The following is a 23,803-nucleotide window of genomic DNA, read 5'->3' as shown; positions in this document are numbered from 1 at the left end:
TACCGAACGAATACCAAATTCACATGACTACTATTAGCATGACTTATCCCATGTCCTCGGGAATAAAAGTAACTACTCACAAAGCATAACCATATTCTTGACCAGAGAGGTAATGAGTAGCATCAAGGATCTGAACATAAACTCCTCCACCAAACAATCCAACTAGCATCAACGACAAAGAGTAATCAATACTATTAGCAACCTTACAAGTACCAATCGGAGTCGCGAGACGGAGATTGGTTACAAGTGATGAACTAGGGTTTGGAGATGAGATGGCGCCGATGAAGATGTTGATGGTGACGAGTGACGATGGCGACGATTTCCCCCTCCGGCAGGATCGTCTTGCCGGAGCTCTAGATTGGTTCTGCTCAAGTTCCGCCTCGTGGCGGCGGCGAATCCACGAAAAAGCTCCTCCCTTATTTATTTTTCTGGACGAAACCCTTCATATAGCAGAAGAGGGGGCCAGTGGGCCAACAGGCTGCCCACAAGCCCCCTTGGCGCGGCCTAGGGGGTGGCCGCATCGTGCAGGCTTGTGGCCACCTCGTGGCGCCCCTCGGGCGCTTCTTCGGCCCAGTATTTTTTATAAATTGTGAAAAAAATCCTCGTTGATTTTTACGGCGTTTTGAGTTGCGCAGAATAGGTATCTCAACTTTGCTCCTTTTTCAGGCCAGAATTCCAGCTGCCGGCATTCTCCCTCTTCATGTAAACCTTGCAAAATAAGACAGAAAAGGCATAAGTATTGTACCGTGAAGTGAAATAACAGCCCAATAAACGATAAATATCAACATGAAAACATGATGCAAAATGGACGTATCAACTCCCCCAAACTTAGACCTCGCTTGTCCTCAAGCGAAAGCCTAGCTCAATAAATATGTCCACATGTTTAGGGAGAGAGGTGTCGACAAAACAAGATACGAACATGCATTCATCATGATCATGATCAGAACAGCAATACCAACATGTAGTCTCTCATGCTAAAGTGATAATTCCTTCACAAAGTAAAGCATGGATCAAGAACCTTACCGAGAAGTAACAACCAATAGCCTTTCGTCAATGAAGCAATTGCAATTTATCACAACATCAGAAAGAGTCAAATAAGAGCTTGTAAAGAAAATCCACATACTCAATCATTCTTTCATTCTCTACAATTGCTACAACTCACGTGGTACTCATGAGATCAAAGTTTCAGCTGGACACGGAGAAAGATAGGGGCTTACAGTTTTGCCTCCCAACTACTTACCTCAAGGGTAATGTCAACAATAATAATTCATGAATACTTACTTCCAATTTGACATATGAAGATAGATCTTTCCCAAGCATATGACGTTAGCCAAGATAAAGGCGAAATAGGGAATTGGTGAAGATCACCATGACTCTTTCAAGAGCAAAAAGTAAAGGTACAAGATAGGCCCTTTGCAGAGGGAAGCAGAGGTTGTCATACACTTTTGAGGTTTGGATGCGTGTCCTCTTAGTGCGGAGGAACGTCACTTTATATTGCCGCCTGTGATAAATAACTTTATTATGCAGTCTGTTGCTTTTATGTCTTCCTCATCACAGGTTCGTATAAAACTTATTTTCCACACACTAATAGATCATACATATTAGAGAGCAATTTTTATTGCTTGCACCGATGACAACTTACTTGAGGGATCTTATTCAATCCATAGGTAGGTATGGTGGACACTCATGGCAAAACTGGTTTGAAGGTTTATGGATGCACAAGTAGTATCTCTACTTGGTGCGGAAGTTTTGGCTAATATGAGGTGGAAGCAATCGTCACATGCTAAGGGATCTCTAATCATATAACATTGTTCGGAACCAAGAAAACACAATTCATTATGTTGTCTTCCTTGTCCAACATCTACTTCTAGGCATGCAATAGTTTAGTGAGTGTTCACAATCGTAGATGGTGTCAGAGATGATATATTTATATGTGAACCTCTCCTTCTTTATCACTTCCTATTAATTGCAACCATGACCAAGGTCTACGTTTGCCTACCCTCAACAAGTTTCAATCCTCATTCTTTTTATATGTGAAGCCATCACTTCCCATAAGATGATTACATGATCTTTCATGCTTTTGTTCTATTCTCACTCTTTTGATCATGGCAAGAGGCAAAGCCCTTCAACTAAGACACTCTTTATTATATGGCTCACGAGCTCGAATACATCGGGGGTGACACAAAGCAAAACTCAAGACTAAAACACTAAGACTTTTAATCTACTAGAGAAAAGAGAAAAGTGAAAAGGAAAACTAAAACAAAGGTAAAGGCAAAAGATGTGATGGTGATACGATACTGGGCCAACTCCCCCAAGCTTGGCACAAGCCAAGGGGATTGCCCATACCCATGCTCAGTGGTCTTCCTTTGGAGGTGATGGTGGTGGAGTTGTTGCAACATGGATTTGATCCTCCGTCTTCCAAGGCATAGGTGCTCCATCATGGAAAGATGAACGAGTCCCCGGGATCCTCAAATCTGCAGCCAACCGTATTGATTTAAATCTATACTCATACTCACAGTTTTGGTTCTGCAGGTCATAGATTTGGGCCTGGAGTTGATCAATCCTGTCATAGAGCCTGGAGAGGTGCTTCCCAATGTCATTGGCGTCAATCCTGTGTTTGTTGGTGAATTCCGTGATCATCATGTGATTGGCCTAAGTCCATGCTCCATCATCCCTTGGCACTTGAAAACTTGTTGCTCCATTGCTTCGAGCCTCGTCTCCACGCTTCCGGTCTTCTTGGGCCCCTCAACATCACGGATGTGCAACATCCCCTCACGCATCTCGATAGATTGAGGGTGTTGCAGCACTCCCATGAGGTAGGGATTGATGACCTTGTCGAAGATCTTGTCCTTCGGAGCTTTTGGGGAAGTCATAGCAATCTAGATTTGCAATGGAAATAGGCTCGAAACGAAAAACAAAGGAAATATGCATGATGCAGGGGTCAGACCAAACGGGAGTATATATAATGATTTTTTTCAGACCAGAAGGAGTACCCTGCACGAAAACAAAGTCCGGGAGGCGCACGAGGTGGCCACAAGCCCTCCCGGCGCGGCCAGGGGGTGGGCCCGTGCTGGGCAGGCTTGTCTCCTCCTCGCGCACTTTCCGGACTACTACCAATTTTTGTATTTTTCCAAGTATTCCAAAACGGAGAAAATTTCCTACTGGAAAAGTTTTGGACTCTGTTTTCTTACCAAATAACATACCTCTTCGTTTTCGGAGTCTGAAACAGGCTGATAAATATCCCTTAGGTATTCTTCCGGAGTTATGGTATTGATGATATTGCTTTCAACATTTATGGGAGTACCTGAGATATAATGCTTGATTCGGTGCCCATTTACAACTCTCGGACAATTACCTTCCGTGTTGTTGATCTAGATAACACCAGAACGATGTACTTCCACAACAACATAGGGACCTTCTCATTTAGAGAGAAGCTTGCCTGCAAAGAATCTTAAACGAGAGTTACATAGCAAGACATAATCACCTACATTGAACTCACGCTTTTGTATCCTCTTATCATGCCACCTCTTAACTTTCTCTTTGAACAACTTGGCATTCTCATATGTGTGAGTTCTCCATTCATCAAGCGAGCTAATATCAAATAACCTCTTCTCACCAGCAAGTTTGAAATCAAGTTGAGCTCTTTGATTGCCCAATAAGCTTTATGCTCTAGCTCAAGAGGTAAATGACATGATTTACCGTACACCATTTTGTACAGAGACATGCCCATGGGATTCTTATAGGTAGTTCTATAAGCCCATAGTGCATCATCAAGCTTCTTAGACCAATTCTTTCTAGACCTGTTGACAGTCTTTTGCAGAATTAGTTTAATCTCTCTGTTCTTAGCACTACTTGACCACTGGACTGAGGGTGATAGGGAGACGCAATTCTATGGTTGACATCGTACTTAGCAAGCGTTTTACGGAAAGCACCATGAATGAAGTGTGAATCACCGTTGGTCCTTAGATATCTAGGGACTCCAAATCTAGGGAAGATAACTTCTTTTAGCATCCTGATGGAGGTGGTGTGATCAGCACTACTAGTGGGGATAGCTTCTACCCACTTAGTGACGTAATCAACGACAACTAAGATGTGAGTATACCCGTTGGATTTTGGAAAAGGTCCCATATAATCAAAGCCCCAAACATCAAATGGTTCAATGACAAGTGAATAGTTCATAGGCATTTCCTGACGTTTACCGATATTACCTATTCTTTGACATTCGTCACAAGACAAGACAAACTTACGGGCATCCTTGAAGAGAGTGGGCCAATAGAAACCTGATTGCAGTATGGTGTCCTCTATAGGCCTCGGAGTGACACTTCTGCAGGATTTGTCCCTGCTCATGTTCAGGTACACAACATCTAATAACACCATCTACTCCTTCCTTATAAAGGTGAGGATCATCCCAAAAGTAGTGTCTCAAGTCAAAGAAGAATTTCTTCTTTTGCTGGTACGTGAAACTAGGTGGTGTGTATTTGGCAACGATATAGTTTGCATAATCAGCATACCACGATGCACTATGTGAAGCATTGATGACATTCAGTTGCTCATCGGGAAAGCTATCTTTTCAATAGGTTGTGGGTCATCAAGAACATTCTCCAACCTAGACAAGTTATCTGCTACGGGGTTATCAGCACCCTTCCTGTCAACAACGTGCAAATCAAATTCTTGTAGCAAGAGAACCCATCTAATAAGTCTAGGTTAGCGTCTTTCTTCTCCATGAGGTACTTAATAGCAGCATGATCAGTGTGAATAGTGACTTTGGTATCAACCATGTAATACCTAAACTTTTCATATGCAAACACGACTGCTAAAAATTCCTTCTCCGTAGTAGCATAGTTTCTCTGGGCACTGTCTAGAGTTTTACTAGTGTAGTGAATAACATTCAACTTCTTATCGACTCTTTGCCCTAGAGCAGCACCAACAGCATAATCACTAGCATCACACATGATTTCAAAAGGCAAGTTCCAATCAGGTGGTTGAACAATAGGTGCAGTTATCAAAGCCCTCTTAAGTATTTCGAAGGCTTCCTCACAATCATCGCTAAAAACAAAAGGAATATCCTTTTGCAAGAGTTGGTAAGAGGCCTAGAAATCTTAGAGAAGTCTTTAATGAACCTTCTATAGAAACCAGCATCACGAAGGAAACTTCTTATACCTTTGATATCTATGGGGTATGGCATTTTCTCGATTGCATCAACCTTAGCCTTATCAACTTCAATACCTCTTTCAGAAATTTTATGTCCTAAGACGATGCCTTCATTAACCATAAAGTGGCACTTCTCCCAATTCAAGACAAGATTGGTATCTTTACATGTTTGCAAGACTCGATCAAGGTTGCTGAGGCAATCATCAAAGGAAGACCCATAAACGGAGAAGTCGTGCATGAAAACCTCAACAATCTTTTCACAGAAGTCAGAGAATATAGCCATCATACATCTTTGAAAGGTGGAAGGTGCATTGCATAAGCCAAAAGGCATACGTCTATAAGCAAAGGTACCAAAAGGGCAGGTGAAAGTGGTTTTTTCCTGATCAGATTGTGCAACTGGTATTTGGGAGAAACCAGAATAACCGTCTAGAAAGCAGAAGTGTGTGTGTTTAGACAGTCTTTCTAGCATTCGGTCGATAAAAGCAAAGGGTAATGATCTTTCCTAGTGGATTTATTCAATTTCCTAAAATCGATCACCATCCTATAGCCAGTAATAATCCTCTGTGGGATCAATTCATCCTTACCATTAGGGACAACGGTAATACATCCCTTCTTAGGGACGCAATGCACCGGACTCACCCAATCGCTATGAGCAACAGGATAGATAATACCCGCTTCCAGGAGCTTTAGTATTTCTTTTCTTACTACTTCTTTCATCTTAGGATTCAATCTCCTTTGATGATCAGCAACTAGTTTAAAATCAGGATCGGTTTTAATCTTGTGCTAGCATAGAGTGGGACTAATGCCCTTAAGATCATCAAGATTATATCCAATAGCAGCACGGTGCTTCCTCAGAGTTTTTATTTACTTCTTTTCTTCATGCTCTGAGAGGCTAGCACTAATAATAACAAGATATATCTCTTTTTCATCAAGATAGGCATACTTAAGAGTATCAGGCAACTGTTTAAGCTCGAACACAGGATCACCCTTTGGTGGGGGTGGATCCCGAAGCAGTTCAACAGTCAGGTTATTCTTAAGGATAGGATATTGTTCTAAGACAACTCTATCTATCTCATCCCTTTCATCCATATGCATATCATTTTCATGCTCAAGCAAGTATTGCTCTAAAGGATCAGTAGGAGGCACGACAATAGAAGCTAAGGCAATAGTTTCATCCCTACTAGGCAACTCCTTTTCATGAGGTTGTCTACCAAACTTGGAGAAATTGAACTCATGTGACACACCTTCAAAGCCAATAGTGACAGTTTGCTGCTCAAAATCAATATGAGCATTGACAGTATTGAGGAAGGGTCTGCCAAATATGATAGGACAAAAGCTATCTTGTGCGGTAGCAAGAACGAGGAAATCAGCAGGATACTTTGTTTTACCACACAAGCCTTCAACATCCCTAACAATTCCCACAGGGCAGATAGTATCTCTATTGACAAGCTGAATAGTGACATCTATAGGTTCTATCTCAACAGGTGCAATCTCATATTTAATTTCATCGTATAAGGATTGAGGTATTGCACTAACACTAGCACCCACGTCACATAAACCATGATAACAATGATCTCCTATCTTAACATAAACCACATGCATGCCAACAACAGGCCTATGTTTGTCTCTAGCGTGAGGTTTAGCAATTCTAGCAGCATCTTCACAGAAGTGAATATCATGTCCCTCAACATCATCGGACAGAAGATCTTTGATAATAGCAATGCTAGGTTCAACTCTAATTTTCTCAGGGGGTGTAGGTCTTCTAATGTAGCCTCTACGTATCACAGTTGAAGCTTTAGAATGATCCTTTATCCTAACAGGGAAAGGTGGTTTCTCAATGTAAGCATTGGGAACAATAGGATCATTATAGGCAATGACTTTCTCTTCAACTGGAGTGAGTTTAACTACATTGACTTCTAAAGGAGGATAATATTTAAACCACTTATCTTTGGGGAGATCAATATGTGCAGCAAATGATTCACACAATGAAGCTACTATCTCAAAGTCAAGTCCATACTTAGCGCTAAAGTCACAAAACGTATTTGTCTCAACAAAGGATTTAACGCAATCAAACTGGAAATTCATACCTGACTCCTTACCTTCTTCAAGCTCCCAATCTTCAGAGTTGCGTTTAATTCTCTCCAATAAATTCCATTTGAAGTCAATATCTCTCTTCATAAAAGAGCCGGTACAAGAAGTGTCAAGCACGGTGCGATCATCATGAGAAAGCCGAGCATAGAAGTTCTGAATGATAATTTCTCTCGAGAGCTCATGATTGGGGCATGAATATAGCATTGATTTAAGCCTCCCCCAAGCTTGAGCGATGCTTTCTCTGTCACGAGGCCAAAAATTATAAATATAATTCCGATCACGATGTACTAAATGCATAGGATAAAACTTTTGATGAAATTCCAATTTCAACCGATTGTAGTCCCATGATCCAATATCACCACATAGCCTATACCATGTCAACGCCTTATCCTTCAAAGATAAAGGAAAGACCTTCTTCTTGACCTCATCCTCGGGCAAACCTGCAAGCTTAAATAAACCACAAACTTCATCTACATAGATTAGATGCAAGTATGGATGTGATGTTCCATCTCCTCTAAAAGGATTAGATAGCAGTTTCTCAAGCATACCCGAAGGAAATTCAAAGCAAATATTTTCAGTAGGTGCAACAGGTTGAGGAGCAACTCTTTGTACTTCTGTTTGAGGTGAAGATACCTCGAACAAGCCCCTCAAAGGATTAGTATCCATAGTGACAAGTGACAATAAATTTCAGCACACTATATGAATGTTTCCTTACCAAGATCAACTTACCAAAGGCGCTTCACTCCCCGGCAACGGCGCCAGAAAAGAGTCTTGATGACCCACAAGTATAGGGGATCAATCGTAGTCCTTTCGATAAGTAAGAGTGTCGAACCCAACGAGGAGCAGAAGGATCTGACAAGTGGTTTTCAGCAAGGTAAAATCTACAGGCACTGAAATTGTCGGTAACAAGTGATTGTGTGGTGAGATGATTCATAGCAAGCAACAAGTAACAAAAGTATCAACAGTGCAGCAAAGTGGCCCAATCCCTTTTGTAGCAAGGGACAAGCCTGGACAAATTCTTATAAGAGGAAAAACGCTCCCAAGGACACACGGGAATTTCTGTCATGCTAGTTTTCATCATGTTCATATGATTCGCGTTCGTTACTTTGATAGCTTGATATGTGGGTGAACCAGCGCTTGCGTACTGCCCTTACTTGGACAAGCATCCCACTTATGATTAACCCCTCTCGCAAGCATCCCCAACTATGAAAGAAGAATTAAGACAAAGTCTAACCATAGCATTAAACTAGTAGATCCAAATCAGCCGCTTACGAAGCAATGTATAAACTAGGGTTTAAGCTTCTGTCACTCTAGCAACCCATCATGTACTTACTACTTCCCAATGCCTTCCTCTAGGCCCAAATAATGGTGAAGTGTTATGTAGTCGACGTTCACATAACACCAGTAGAGGAAAAACAACATACAACACATCAAAATACCGAACGAATACCAAATTCACATGACTACTATTAGCATGACTTATCTCATGTCCTCGGGAACAAAAGTAACTACTCACAAAGCATAATCGTATTCATGACCAGAGAGGTAATGAGTAGCATCAAGGATCTGAACATAAACTCCTCCACCAAACAATCCAACTAGCATCAACTACAAAGAGTAATCAACACTACTAGCAACCTTACAAGTACCAATTGGAGTCGCGAGATGGAGATTGGTTACAAGTGATGAACTAGGGTTTGGAGATGAGATGGTGCTGATGAAGATGTTGATGGTGACGAGTCCCCTCCGATGAGAGGAGTGTTGGTGATCACGATGGCGACGATTTCCCCCTCCGGGAGGGAAGTTTCCCCGGCAGGATCGTCCTGTCAGAGCTCTAGATTGGTTCTGCTCATGTTCCGCCTCGTGGCGGCGGCGAATCCACGAAAAAGCTCCTCCCTTATTTTTTTCTGAACGAAACCCTTCATATAGCAGAAGAGGTGGGCCAGTGGGACAGCAGGCTGCCCACAAGCCCCCTTGGCGCGGCCTGGGGGGTCGCCGCGCCGTGCAGGCTTGTGGCCACCTGCTGGCGCCCCTCTGACGCTTCTTCGGCCCAGTATTTTTTATAAATCAGGAAAAAATTCCTCGTTGATTTTTACGGCGTTTGGAGTTGCGCAAAATAGGTATCTCAACTTTGCTCCTTTTTCAGGCCAGAATTCCAGCTGCCGACATTCTCCCTCTTCATGTAAACCTTGCAAAATAAGAGAGAAAGGCATAAGTATTGTACTGTGAAGTGAAATAACAGCCCAAGAAGCGATAAATATCAACATGAAAACATGATACAAAATGGACGTATCAGTGCACTTAGCGTGCTCCCACTGGATTCAAAACTCAACTAGATTAGCTCTGGTTGAGTTTGAACAGCAAAAAAAGAAAAGCCTCTATTGATTAAGACCACTGCCAGTGCAAGCACTCGACAACGGTCTCGGGGTCTTCACCTAGTGGGTTCACTCGGAGTGACCCCACTGGAACACAAATGAAACAAAGACAATTCTACAAAAAGCAACCCCGAGTGGGTGTGAGTCGGAACTCAAACTTACGGTCGAACTTACTCGGACGTTTTCTTGAAGCATCACGCTGTTGTTGTACACCGAGACGATGGCGTCATAGGCTCGTTTTGCTTGCTGCATCATCAACCCTGCCTGGATCATAACCTCCTTGGCGGCACCAGTCTGATCTTCAGGAACACGTCGTGTGGCATACACAGTCGCGGGAGACATCAATCCCGAGGCCGTAGCAGAAACAACTGGAGCGCTTGATTGCAACCCAATCGGGGTCGTGGTGACAACGATTGAACTAACAGGCGGAGCACTCACTACGGCCATTGTCGCCACGGACACCTTGGACACAACAGGGTCCACCGCAGCAGTTGATTGCCTTTGATCGTCGTTGTCTAGCTGGATGACCTCTCTTGCAGCAGGCGCGGCTGGCACACAGAAACATCAGAAGTTACAATCAGGAAAACATACACACGGAAGGATGACACGGAAGGGAAAATAAGTTATACCTAGCTGTGAGGTGGCTGCATCTGCAGTATCAACTCATACGTCTCCGTCGTATCTACTTTTACGAACTCTTTTGCCCTTGTTTTGGACTCTAATTTGCATGATTTGAATGGTACTAACCCGGACTGACATTGTTTTCAGCAGAATTGCCATGGTGTTGTTTTTGTGCAGAAATAAAAGTTCTCGGAATGTCCTGAAAATTTACGAAGAATTTTTCTGGAATAAAATAAAAATACCTGCGCAAAGATCCACCGGAGGGGGCGTGCCAGTGGGCCACAAGCCCCTGGGCCGCGGCCACCCCCCTAGGTCATGCCGTGAGGGCTTGTGGGGCCCACGTGGCACCACCACCCCCAAACTCAGCTCTATATCTTCCGTCTCGCCCAGGAAAAAATCAGAGAGAAGGTTTCATCGCGTTTTACGATACGGAGGCGCCACCACCTCCTGTTCTTCATCTGGAGGGCAGATCTGGAGTCCGTTCGAGGCTCCGGAGAGGGGAAATCGTCGCCATCGTCATCATCAACCTTCCTCCATCGACAATTCCATGATGCTCTTCACCGTTCGTGAGTAATCTCATCGTAGGCTTGCTGGACGGTGATGAGTTGGATGAGATCTATCATGTCATCGAGTTAGTTTTGACGGTGATTGATCCCTAGTACCCACTATGTTCTAGATTGATGTTGCTACTACTTGGCTATGCTTAATGCTTGTCACTAGGGCCCGAGTGCCATGATTTCAGATCTGAACCTATTATGTTGTCGCCAATATATGTGTGTTTTATATCCTATCTTGCAAGTTGTAGTCACCTACTATGTGTTATAACCCGGCAACCCTGGAGTGACAATAGCCGGAACCACTCCCGGAGATGACCATAGTATGAGGAGTTCATGTATTCACCAAGTGTTAATGTGTTGGTCCGGTTCTTTATTAAAAGGAGAACCTTAATATCCCGTAGTTTCCATTAGGACCCCGCTGCCAGGGGAGGGATGGACAATAGATGTCATGCAAGTTCTTTTCCCTAAGCACGTATGACTACATACGGAATACATGCCTACATTAGATTGATGAACGAGAGCTAGTCACATATCTCTCCATGTTATAGATGTTACATGATGAATCACATCTGTCATACTCATCCATCACCGATCCACTGCCTACGAGTCTTTTACTACTGGTCCTTGCTACATTACTTTGTCCAGGCTTGTCCCTTGCTACAAAAGGGATTGGGCCACTTTGCTACTACTGTTGCTACTGTTGTTCCTTGCTACTTTGCTATTACTTGTTGTAAGACTTTTTCGACACCGTTGCCGGGGAAGAATAGTTCCCCGTCCACGTTCTCTTTACTGGCACCACTGATACAACAGTTAGGAATACCTGCCGTCAACAGATCTGTTTCTGACACCGTTGCTATTATACTACTTTGCTACTAATACTTTGCTTGCAGACACTAATCTTTCAGGTGTGGTTGAATCTGACAAACTCAGCTGCTCATAGAATATTCTTTCGCTTCCCCTTGTGGCGAATCAACAAATTTGGGTTGAATACTCTATCCTCGAAAACTATTGCGATCCCCTACACTTGTGGATTATCATCAACCTCCATGAGATCTTCATCCCCTCGCGGCGGCGACGTGACAGAAGTAGCAGCTCTGTCAAGGCAATCTCAATCGATCATCATCAACCAAAATGTTCACTCGGATAAGAGTATAATATCAAGTACTTACGCGGAGGTGACTGGAACGGCAATCCTCATCCTATGCACGGCCTTCCGAGACTTAGGTCTGCTGGGCTTGGGCACCTTCGTAGGCTGTTCTACTGGTTCTCCACACGATCCCTAACGCGCTTGACACTCCTGCCACTCGATGCCGAAGGTTTACCTGGAGTACCAGCGGGGTCATGACGCTGTTTGGTCCGGGGCTCAAGGCGAGAAGGAGATGAATCTTCCTCCTCGCTCTCCTCCGACTCCTCTTCCTCGGTCTCTTCCCTGTCGTCGACATAGTCCTCGCTCTCCACACTGTCCTCCATGCTCCCCTCGTTAAGATCGAGTGTGTTGCCATTCGGGAATGCAAGTTCGTCCAGCCCTGCAAGATACAATCCACGATCTCAGTCAACAAGGAAATTGCAAGCACTCGGTTCAAACACAAAAGTATTCGGCGGAGCAGAACTAACCTTGTTTGTCAGCGGGTTTTCGGCTGAGAAGGGCAAGATCCTTTTCGCCCCCATTGGGTTATCGCAAGGATCGGCTATTCCGCGGATCCACTTTGTTATTGTGTCTTCGTTTACTTCCTCAGGATGAGACCGAGTGGAATCCTTAGGACCGGTGTAGTGCCACATAGTGTGGTACCGAGCCTAGAGAGGCTGGATGCGTCTACCAAGGAAGGTCTCTTAAAAGATCCATTCTTGTCACTCCATTGCGGACCAGACCAATCAGCACTTTGACCAAGGGATCCACCTGAGTTTTCTCCTCCTTCGTCAACCCTAATGTCCTCGGGGCACTCCGTAACTCTAGAGTAAAGGGAGGGAGTCCACTCGACATGTTCGGGCAAGCAACATCGTTACAGTAAAACCAAGTGGCTTGCCAGTTACGAACCGACTCCAAAAAGGTCATGGCAGGATAGCTACTTTTGGCTCTCTTCTGAAGCCCTAAACCCCCACACAACTGGATGACATGAGTCTTGTCATTAGTCGGATTAACTTTCTTCACCGACTGAGATCTCATGGTGAAGATGGACTTAAAGAGTCTCCAGTGAGGAGGACACCCCAAGAAACACTCAGACAAGGTGATAAAGCAAGAGAGATGTGCAATGGCATTCAAAGGAAAATGATGCAACTCTGCACCAAAGAAGTTCAAAAAAAAACCGAATGAAAAGATGGGGTGGCAGAGAGAAACCTCTTTTGATGTGGGTCAGGAGGAGAACCCGTTCTCCCTCCCGCGGCTTGGGCTCGACTTCATCTCCAGGAAGCCTCCAAGACTTGTCCGCCAACATGCCATGTTCGACAAGCTCGAGGAGATCCTCCTCCCGCACAGTGGATCGGAGGAAATCCCCTTGGATCCAACCCGGCGGCAGAGCTTGCTTCTTCGACTTGGCGACGCCCTTCTTCTTCGCCTTCTCCAACTTGCCGATCTTCCCTTTTGTCATAGTGGTAGCGGTGAGATTGGTTGCTTCGGTTTGCGTTGGTGGCTAAGGAGAAGGAAGAGCCGGCGAGAGGAAGAAGATGATGTCGTTCCAAACCCTAACGCTGGAGCTTTTTATAACCAGTCGAATGGGTCACTAGCAAGTGGGCCCTCGACCTATCTCTCCGCAGGCCACCGCAAGATATGTGGCGGAGATTGAGGCGCGGGAATCGAGGTGACGGCATCCACTTGATGGCGATGACGTCATCGCCGCGTATCGCGCGGCAACCGAATTTTTCAAATCCCAAAAAATCCAGAACTGACAGGGTGATTGGTCACATCAAAAGATCCTGCGAGGCGCGCCATTTCGTTTGCTCACTCGAATCTTCAAATCCACTCTGATATTTTGTACCAAGCAGAATCGATCAAGGCGAATGACGAAGATCGCAATCGACATCCAATTCGGCGAAACTTTGAAGAGCATTCAAATTCAGTCTGCTATACCAAAATTTATAGTCACGCCTTCATCACTCGAACCTCGATCCATTCGGGGGCTAATGATGGGGTTATAGCCCTAGGGTAGGGTCATAGGCCTGGCCTATAAGTCCTAACCAAGGGCACCTCATTATTAGGTTGAGGATCACAATATACTTACCGACTGGATTAAGACGATCTCTGATCCACTCGGTAAAGAACAACTCTGAGTGTTATTTTATACTCGACGACTGGATTTCACTCGGTGAAGATCAGAAGTCAGTCGACATAGAAGGCCAGAAGCCACTCCAGCGAAGCTAACGGTCAGACGTTAGACTACTGTAGTTAATGACATTTATGGCATACGTTACCTGTAACGTATGCATTCAATCTCACTTATAGCACCCTTGAAGGCCGGACACTTATGATGGACAGCGCACTCTATATAAGCCACCCCTCCCCTCTGGCACAAAGGTACGCATTCTGTAACATTCATATTCCACTCGACACTAAAGCTCCAGAGCACTGAGACGTAGGGCTGTTACGTCCACCGCAGAGGGGTCTGAACTAATACAACCTTACCGTAGCTAGGACTCTGTCCTCTACTTTCCTACCCTACACATCTACTGTCAAGCTTATACCCACGACACACGTGCCCGGTCCGCGACCGTATAAGGATGGGAATTACACAGTTCAGTTCGAGATGGTCTGAGCATAGACCAAGAAAATGTATCGATATAGTCCATATGAAGCCAGGCTTTGAGCATGCCCGAGTAATCCTGAGCGTTTGGTTATTTTGGTTATTTTGATTCGGGTAGTTCAATTTATGGATAATGCGGGTATTAAAAAATGAGAACGGAAATTGTTTCTGTCAGAAAAATACACGAACCCAAATTACCGGAAATTTCGATTGAGGTTATTCGGGTACCCCAAAAAACAAAATATTCGAAGCACATATTAACTTTTGATATGAATAATTCAGATTATATGGGTAATAGTTGAGTGTAATAATAGTATGGGTATTTCGGGTTTTGCACACTGAAACCCAAACTCTAACCCGAAAATCAAATAGCAAGAAAATAAAAACCTAACCCTAACCTGATACTTGAATTATCCAACATTTTAGATAATTCGGTTTGTTCGGATTCGAATAGCAGATTCGGGTATCCAAATGCTTAGGCTCCGTTTGGCATCAGTGTATTTTTATACACATGTATATATTTTACAGGGGTATTATAGCGATCTTAATTGATTTTCGTTTGTAAAAACTGATGCATCTAGATCTGTATAATTTTTACACGTGTATGACTTTGTGAAACGCCAATCCAATCGGAGCCGTAGTGTGATGTCCCAGAATCTGGCTGTGAACCGGCACTTAAAGAGTAAGGGGGTGTTTGTTTCCAGGGACTAAAAAAATCCCAAAAAGTCTCATGTGAAACAAACAGGAGGGACTTTTAGGGACTAAAGTGGGGTGTTTGGGACTATTTGGAGAAGTACCTGTGGGAGGGACTTTTTGGGACTTTTTCCTACCGTGCCCCGCATCGCGTCGCGTCTCTAGCCTTATCCGCTCGCTCGTCCTGCGAGCCGCTCGCGTCTCCCACCAGCCGCTCGCGCTCGCCTCTCCCACCAGCCGCCGCCGCCGCCAGTTCCCTCAGCCGCCGCGGCCAGTGCCCTTGTCCCTTCCCCTGCCGCTGCCAGTGCGCTCGGCCGCCAGCAGTTCCCTCGGCCGCCGCAGCCAGTGCCCTCGGCTGCCGCCGCCAGTGCCCTCGTCCCTTCCCCTCCCGCTGCCAGTGCGCTCGGCCGCCGCTGCCAGTCCTCTCGGCCGCCGCAGCCAGTGCCCTCGGCCGCCGCCGCCATGGATGAAGACGACGAGACGCAGCTCCCCTCTCTGTTCCGCTCGCATCAACCGGCATCCCAGGGCTCCTCCGCCGACGGCAATCTGAGAAGGGGATTCGGTTTTTTTGATCTGAATAGCAACGTGGATGACTTTCCCGATTTGGGCTCCTACCAGCAGCTTCTCCTTGACGAACAAGCCGTCCATGATCCTCCTTCGGCTAGCCCTGGTCGTGGTAGGGCTGTGTCTCAGGGAGGAGGAGGCTTGACCCGGTCTGTGAGCATCAGCAGCGCTCACATACGTCCATTCGTCGCCCCTGCCGCAGCTTCCGTTGGTGGAGGCTTCAGAGGGCGTGGGAGGCCCTTGTTCGGTTGTTATGAACAAGTGTTGTTCGATTCTGTAATATTTGCTTATGAACAAGTGTTATGAACAAGTGTTGTTTGCTTCTATAATCTTTCATTATGAACAAGTGTTGTGAACAAGAGTTCTTTGCTTTTGTAATATTTGCTTATGAACAAGTGTTATTTAATAATCTGGTCAGGGGTAACATGGTCTTTTTACATGTCATTTAATGACCTTTAGTCCCTCGAAACAAACGGATAGAGACTAGGGAATTTTAAGTTAGGACTAAAAAAAGTCTCAGGACTTTTGAAACAAAGCCTAAATGGTCGACGGTTTCTCCCTCATGCCGGCCGGGCGGCACACCGCACATGGCCTACTGTCTGCTCCTGCTATAAGACGCGCGATCGATCGGTGGATGCACGGGCCGAAACGGGGAAACCGTGCGCGTAACATAGCGCGGAGTGTGCGTCCCCCGCGCCGTCACTGATCGAGTGGCGGTGCAAGGCCAGCACAAAACACACGCACGCTGTGTGTGTCGTCGACGGAAAATTCTCCGGGCACAGGGAATCGTAGCCTGCGTGGTAAGTGGTGACAGCACCCCGCGTGCATGGCTCTCAAGGAACGGACGCGAGGCTGCGTGGTAGGTGTGGCCGGACGTGTCCGTGTGGGGCTACATCGCGCATGCGTACGTCTCGAGTGCTTTGCGTCAGGCACATGCACACATGCAGCAAACGAACCGACGCGCGTACGTGCCGAGTGCTTTGCGTCAGGCACATGCACATGCAGCAAACGAACCGAACCGAAACGAAACGAAACAGGTACGGCACGTAGCAGACGCGATCGAGCTAGCTACGTGTTCATACGTGTATCGGTCACTGGATGGTCGGTGTGTGTGTTGTATGTATAACCTGGTCGGCTAAATTCTTAGTACGTAGTAGTACGTCGTGGCAGTTGAACTGCCTAACGTCCATCCAGCACACCAACGCATGCTGTTAAACCCATCTCTTGGTCACCAATTCATCGTCCAAATATAGGAGCCAAAGCAACCGGGACGGACGAGTGAATCAAAATCGGCGACGACCAGACCAACAACAACAACAACAACGTGCGATGACGGACGATCGATCTCGCTCCGTGACAAAAGAAAAAATATCGTGGCAACGAATTACTAGAACGCGACGACAGGCAACAACCCACGTGGTCAGGAACCGCACGAACGGTGAGGAACGCGTGCACGAGCCGGGGTGCGCCACGCGGGCCCTCGAGCGCCCTCCGCCGCTAATGCTAATTGCTAAACCCGTCTCGGCATCTCGCGCCCCGGCTGAAGCACATCGGCCGGTTGGCACCGCACCAACGGTCGCGAGGCCGGGAGGAGGACGACCCCTCCGACAGCGGAGGGCCAACCTCGGATACGCCGGACAGCGACACGCCGGCGAGCCAGCGTCGTTCGCTCCAGGCTCCAGAGCATGCATGGTCCTGGACCCGGACGACGCAGAGTACGCTCCAGGCGGGCTTGCCTCGAAGTTTCGTCCGGCCAGTTCGCGAGCTGGGTAGGTGGCGTTGCGTTGTGAGATCCTTCGTCTCCCCCAGCCGACGGCTCAAAACCGTGGTCAGATTCATGCCGTCATTGCCGGCGGCATGCATGGATTTGACAACCATGTCCATGCGCATGCGGTGGTTGAGAGGGTTTTGTACCCTTGCTGCCTTTGCTGGTCCGGTGAGGCAATTTCCTTCTGAAAAATCCAGCAACTTTCGAAATCGACGGTGCAAAACACTGGTACCAAGGAAAAGTCAGACACATGCGGCTTATTACAGTACTTCCTCCATTTTAAAATATAATACATTTTAAAGATTACACTAGAAAACTACATACGAAGCAAAATGAGTGAATCTACGTTCTAAAATATGTCTATATACATATGTATGTAGTTCATAGTGCAATATCTAAAAGTTTTGTATTTAGGAACGGAAGGAATACAACTGAGGAACAGGCTGCTACACTGAGGGTGACCCCCGGTCTTCATAGATCAACGGATGGAAACTCCACTCGTTCCGAATAGAACAACTATATTGACGTTGCTAGGCCATTTCTTTTGTCAATTTTTTAAACGTGCAGAATAATAGTATTAGGAGTACAAGGCATGCATGAGTGTTGCAGGCTCACGCTTTGTTGTAAAGTCAAACGCACCATTCTGACTAGAAGCACGCGAAGCAGGTAAAGAGGTTTGGCTAGAGATTTCCTGAAAAAATAATGTCCTTTCGATTCATAATAAGACGGGCTAATTCTGTTCTTGACCTTTGGAGTGGGGACAACAACCGATGCTAATACCTCCCTGTCTACGAAGCAGCAAAAGAAATCCACCCAAAGAGGCCACTTGCACGGCGGTTTAGGGTTATCTAGTCCGTGAAACAATAGTTTATAAGGCGATGATTAGTAGGTCATATGAGAGGATGACCAACCATGGGACTGAGGCTCTGTTTGAAACCATAATAGATTATAATAATCTAGATTATGAACATAGATTATATAATATGGTTTATATAAATAATCTAGGTGGGCATGTTTGGAGGACAGATTATATAAACTGTAAACCAGCTTTTAAATTGTACAATGACATGTTTGCCCTTAGTTTACAAGGAAAAATAAAAAAGTGGCGGTGGCACTGCGTAATTCTCTTAAAGTTTACAAGGATAACACGTCATTTGTAATCCATAATCTCATTTTAGCTGGGGTAGAGGAGATTATGAGATTATAATAATCTGATCATCTAGTTTATAAAATCTACAATATAAATTGTCCTGTTTGGAAATACAATAGATTATAAAAACCAGATTATATAATCTGGGTGGTTCCAAACAGGGCCTAAGCTCGGCGGCTATTACATCTCATTTTCTACCAAGGAGTGGCTCTTTCGATTTCTAAAGCTTGGTATATAACAAAGGACATTTGCAGGTGTCTTTTGTCGGTTTAGTGTTCTTGTTTTTTTGCGCGTAAAGTTTTTTTTTAATGCTCCAACAAAAGGCTTATGATAAAAAAAAAAGCAGCTAGTATGTTTTTTATGTGATTTTATTTTTCTATTGTTCGTTTGTGCCTTGTCTTTTCGTTGTACTGTATATTATTTCCCTTGATGATCACTATTAGATATTAAAAGCCATTCAATGTATTTAAAAAATCATCTCTATTTTTATTTCATATATAAATAATCCTATTCATTTTCAAGTGATATATAAATTATATAGCTAGAAGGTATGGAAACGAACAAAACTACAAAAGTATGCTCTGATTTACATCAATGGATTTCCTCTCGCTACTTCTACAATGAGAAAGGCATTCACCTCACTTTATAAGTAAAGCCACAACCCAACTTACATCGATCATTACAACAAGGAAAAAAAGAATACAACGAAGATACATGATATCGAAGGAGCCACTAACAAGGTCTGAATGGACCAAGGACAAGCTTGTAGATCAAGGCCCTTCGTGAACTAAGATCATGCAATCGATATGACCAAAATAAGGTAGCACCCCGTCACTAGAGGAAAACCACACTCCATCAACTCACATGAGGCCATCATAGATGTTTTGGCAAAGAAGGCCCCATGCCGCCTTGTCTTGGATCGAAGGAAGACGCACCTGTCGGCAGGTAAAGCCACTCACCCTCGAGCTCATATGACCTGGACCAACGGGTTGTGAGGGAGAGGATGACCAGCACAACAACCTCACCTTGCAATGCAGCACCCTGTGCATCACCATGCCTCTCACAAGGACCAACGTCAACCGCAAGCAGCCGAGCGGGACCTTCTCTCTAGAATCCGGTAGTGTCCCACCAACACCGTAGTCCCGACCGACACTCTAGAGTCCCAAGGTGGCGTCTTCAAGAAGTTTAACGGCGTTGGAGCGTCGTCGCCACCTAGTCCGGAGATTTTCGGGTTTTCACCCGGGACTCTGAGGTGGAGGGCAAGGTAGGATCTCAATGCCACATACAGTAAGGGGAATGATGCCCATGGCACCACCGTCATCGTGGTGGTTGTAGCCAGCTAAGGGATTCTCCCAATCCACAACACCGTACCTCCCATCCCCATCTAGCCACTCGGTCAAGCCAAACAAGCAAGGGAGTAGTAATGGGTAGTCGAGGCAGGAAGGGGATCGAGGAAGGAGACCACCATCTCATATCCGCTCCAAGGACCGACGAGGAGGCCCCGAGAGCATGCTCCATGTTTGTTACCGACCTGCTACCCGCGCGGCCAAGGGTGGTGCACCTCCGCATCGCGCCCACAATCCACTACCATGCCTCTGGGCGTACCGCACGCACCAACCCACCACCACGGAGCCCTTCACACCGTAGTTGTTGTCTGTCGCAACGCCGCTGCACCCTCAACCAGTCCAGCACCACTCTCATACCTCACCAGCCCATGTATGCCGCCATCGAGCAGGGAAAGAGCGGCCCGACTGCTGCCGACGTCGACAGGGGTTCGCCCGTCAGCGCGAGCCGATGACGGCGATGGAAGGGAGAGAGGGAAAGGGGAGAGATGTGCTGGCAGCTAGGGTTTCCCCTTCAGGATACTCATGGGAGTGATACGGGTGGGGAGGGAAGGGGGAGAAGGAAGAGCAACCGTTTTCACTCCCCGCTACTACTATGAGCTCATAGGTGTCAACAAAGTTGCTATAGTAAGATGGATGCTCAAGAACAAGCTTTGCTCACGGTGCGTCACCGATAGATAGAGAAGGAAGACGAAACCAATTTCTTCAATGACTTGTCTATAATTTTATGTTCTTGTAAGAAACTCCTCGTAGGGACGTACCTTTAAGCCTTCTTGCTAAAAAATAAATAAATAGAAGAGGATAAAAAATAAGAATATTCACAAGATATTCTAGTATCATATTGCAGGAAAATAGGAAACGAATTAACGAATAAACAAAAAAAATGCATCTAAAAAAGGTACTAAAACCAGTGGTGAAAAGATCATGAACTGGCCAAACCGCCTCCCTTCTCCTTCGCGCATTCACCATAAATACCTTCTTCATCCCCATCTCCCCCTCCACCGTCACAAACCAGAGGCACAAAACCGCAGCAGGCGCATACCACCGCAACACCCAGACAAACCCCAAGAAATCACTAGCCGCGCCTCCCTCCGCCAAAATGCTGGCCGCCGCCGCCGCCGCCTCCGTGAAGTTCTCCCCGGCGTCCGCCGGTACCGGTACCACAACCAAGTTGGCCTTCAAGCCTGTCCACCTCCCTCCCCTCCCCAACGCCGTCCGTCGTCCCCTCTCCCTCTCGGCGCGGCCTCTGTACCGCCAGGAGCCGTTCCTGGCGGCGACCCGCAACGACCGTGCCGCGTCAATGGCGCCCCCTGCAGCCACCGCGGATGGCGCGCGGCCGGTGGAGACGGCGGCCGCGCCGGAGGCCGCGAAGAGCGCCAAGATCGGGGTCTACTTCGCCACGTGGTGGGCGCTGAACGTGATCTTCAACATATACAACAAGAAGGTGCTGAATGCGTTCCCGTACCCGTGGCTCACGTCGACCTTGTCCCTGGCCGCCGGCTCCGCCATCATGCTCGTGTCCTGGGCCACCAGGATCGCCGAGGCGCCCCAGACGGACCTCGATTTCTGGAAGGCTCTCTCTCCGGTGAGCGTGCGCATGCGCATGGTTTCTCGGCGCGCCCTCTTCTTGCCAATCTCACCGGCCTGTACGTGTTCTAGATGTGCTGATGCCCGTGTATCGGGATTTCTTTATTTTTTGTGTCCGTGCAGGTGGCGATTGCGCACACGATCGGGCACGTGGCGGCGACGGTGAGCATGGCGAAGGTGGCCGTGTCGTTCACGCACATCATCAAGAGCGCGGAGCCGGCCTTCAGCGTGCTCGTCTCGAGGTTCTTCCTCGGCGAGCACTTCCCGTTGCCGGTTTACTTCTCCCTCCTCCCGATCATAGGTGGATGCGCTCTCGCCGCCGTCACCGAGCTCAATTTCAACATGATTGGTGAGCAATCTGCAGACTCCCATTTTGTTGAATCTTGAAATTACCTCCAGCAGATACTCATCACTACATAAGAAATATCGTCACTTTTGCTAGTACACAAGAGATATTTTTCAGTAGTACTCCACTTCCGATTTCCGAAGAACCTGAACTGTCCACAAATCCTGAGGTCTATAATTTAGCACGTATTATATACCAAAACCTTTTACCTTTGATATCAAAATTGGACAACGTTGTAGGTGGATTAATTGAAGGATATATAGATTTTGTTTGACATTGTTAATTTTGATAGCACGTGTGTTGAATTCACTATAGGATTCATGGGGGCGATGATCTCCAACCTGGCTTTCGTGTTCCGTAACATATTCTCCAAGAAGGGGATGAAGGGCAAGTCGGTGAGCGGGATGAACTACTATGCCTGCCTCTCCATGCTGTCCCTGGTGATCCTCCTCCCTTTCGCCTTCGCCATGGAGGGCCCCAAGGTGTGGGCTGCAGGCTGGCAGAATGCAGTCGCCGAGATCGGTCCCAACTTCGTCTGGTAAGCTCCATCACGTGACTGCTTGCCAGTTCGCTGTCATAAGTTCACAACTACCATGCCAGTTTTGTTAATGAACTTTGGAGACCAACTATAGCATAGCAGTACAGCATTCGCACTTCAGAACTGACACTAGTTCATTCACACAAGACCGAGATTTGGATAGTCTCTGTGATAATTCAGTTGGTTCATGTGTATGAATGGATTCCTCTCTTGCTTGTAGGTGGGTGGCGGCGCAGAGCGTGTTCTACCACCTGTACAACCAGGTGTCGTACATGTCGCTGGACGAGATCTCGCCGCTGACATTCAGCGTGGGCAACACCATGAAGCGTATCTCGGTCATCGTCGCGTCCATCATCATCTTCCGCACGCCGGTGCAGCCCGTCAACGCGCTCGGGGCGGCCATCGCCATCCTCGGAACCTTCATCTACTCCCAGGTGATCCATCCCACACGTCTCACTTACCTCACCACGTACGTAAGGAAGAAGGAAGCAAAGCAATTCAGAATTTGACGCTAAAACTTTGTTGACCTCGTGTTTGCAGGCAAAGCAGTAATGGAAATCATCGAAACGATGTCTCTTCCGACGAGAGTCGGCCCGGCGTTCGGACATTATATGTTGTTGAGCATATATATATCTAATTAAGAAACCCCTTGTAATATATATTAGGAATCTTGTTCTTCTTTTTTCTTTTCTTTTTCTAGGTTTAGCCGCGGATATCTCTGAATTCTTCGTTTGTTGTTCCGTGACCATGGTGCTGATGATGTAGAGAGGTGAATGAATCAATCCAAATAAAGTTGCCAGGAATTTTTGGCCCCGATCTCCAGCCTACGTGGTCCAAAATAAGTCGTGGTTCAGAATGCATCGCCCCAGATTGTATCCTTGCACGCGATGGATACAGGGGCATGGAGGCGTCGTGCAATTTGTGAAGACGAAATCTCTGCGATGGGTGCGACGTTGGAGCGTAGCTCGCTCGCTGCTTGTTGCCTTGCCCTCCTCTGTCTTGTTTGGGAGCTTCTGCTGGGTCCCCGGCTCGTTTTGCTGCCGATTGATGAATACCGGCGTTTGGGCGCGGCATATACCCCCCCGCCGCATATATTCTTGGACCTTGGTTCAACGTCGCCTTTTCCGGTGCCCAAAGGTACGATGGGTTTGGCCTTGGATCCCGACGTTTCTTTCGGTGCTTTTGGGGAGTATATCGATGGAACAGCTTTCTAGGCGTAATCTACGATGCGAATAGGAAACCTCATATCGATGATTCAACTTTCGAGGGGTGTATTTGATCCAGG

The 23,803-nt window shown here is 46.4% G+C and overlaps 1 protein-coding gene across 1 annotated transcript; it reads left to right on the top strand.

The window, feature by feature from the left end:
- Positions 1–20,984: 20,984 nt before the first annotated feature.
- Positions 20,985–23,334, top strand: LOC123426144 (glucose-6-phosphate/phosphate translocator 2, chloroplastic-like; the record flags this gene model as incomplete). Its single annotated transcript, XM_045109918.1, has 5 exons — positions 20,985–21,632; positions 21,758–21,983; positions 22,296–22,518; positions 22,739–22,952; positions 23,059–23,334. Coding segments are annotated over 5 exons (1,323 nt in total), but the record flags the coding sequence as incomplete, so codon positions are not given.
- Positions 23,335–23,803: the final 469 nt, after the last annotated feature.

The sequence above is a fragment of the Hordeum vulgare genome, chromosome 2H, assembly GCF_904849725.1.
Source record: "Hordeum vulgare subsp. vulgare chromosome 2H, MorexV3_pseudomolecules_assembly, whole genome shotgun sequence".
In the NCBI taxonomy this organism is placed as follows: domain Eukaryota; kingdom Viridiplantae; phylum Streptophyta; class Magnoliopsida; order Poales; family Poaceae; genus Hordeum; species Hordeum vulgare.
The sequence above is the reverse complement of the archived record's forward strand: the minus strand, read 5'-3'. Positions and strand labels throughout refer to the sequence as shown.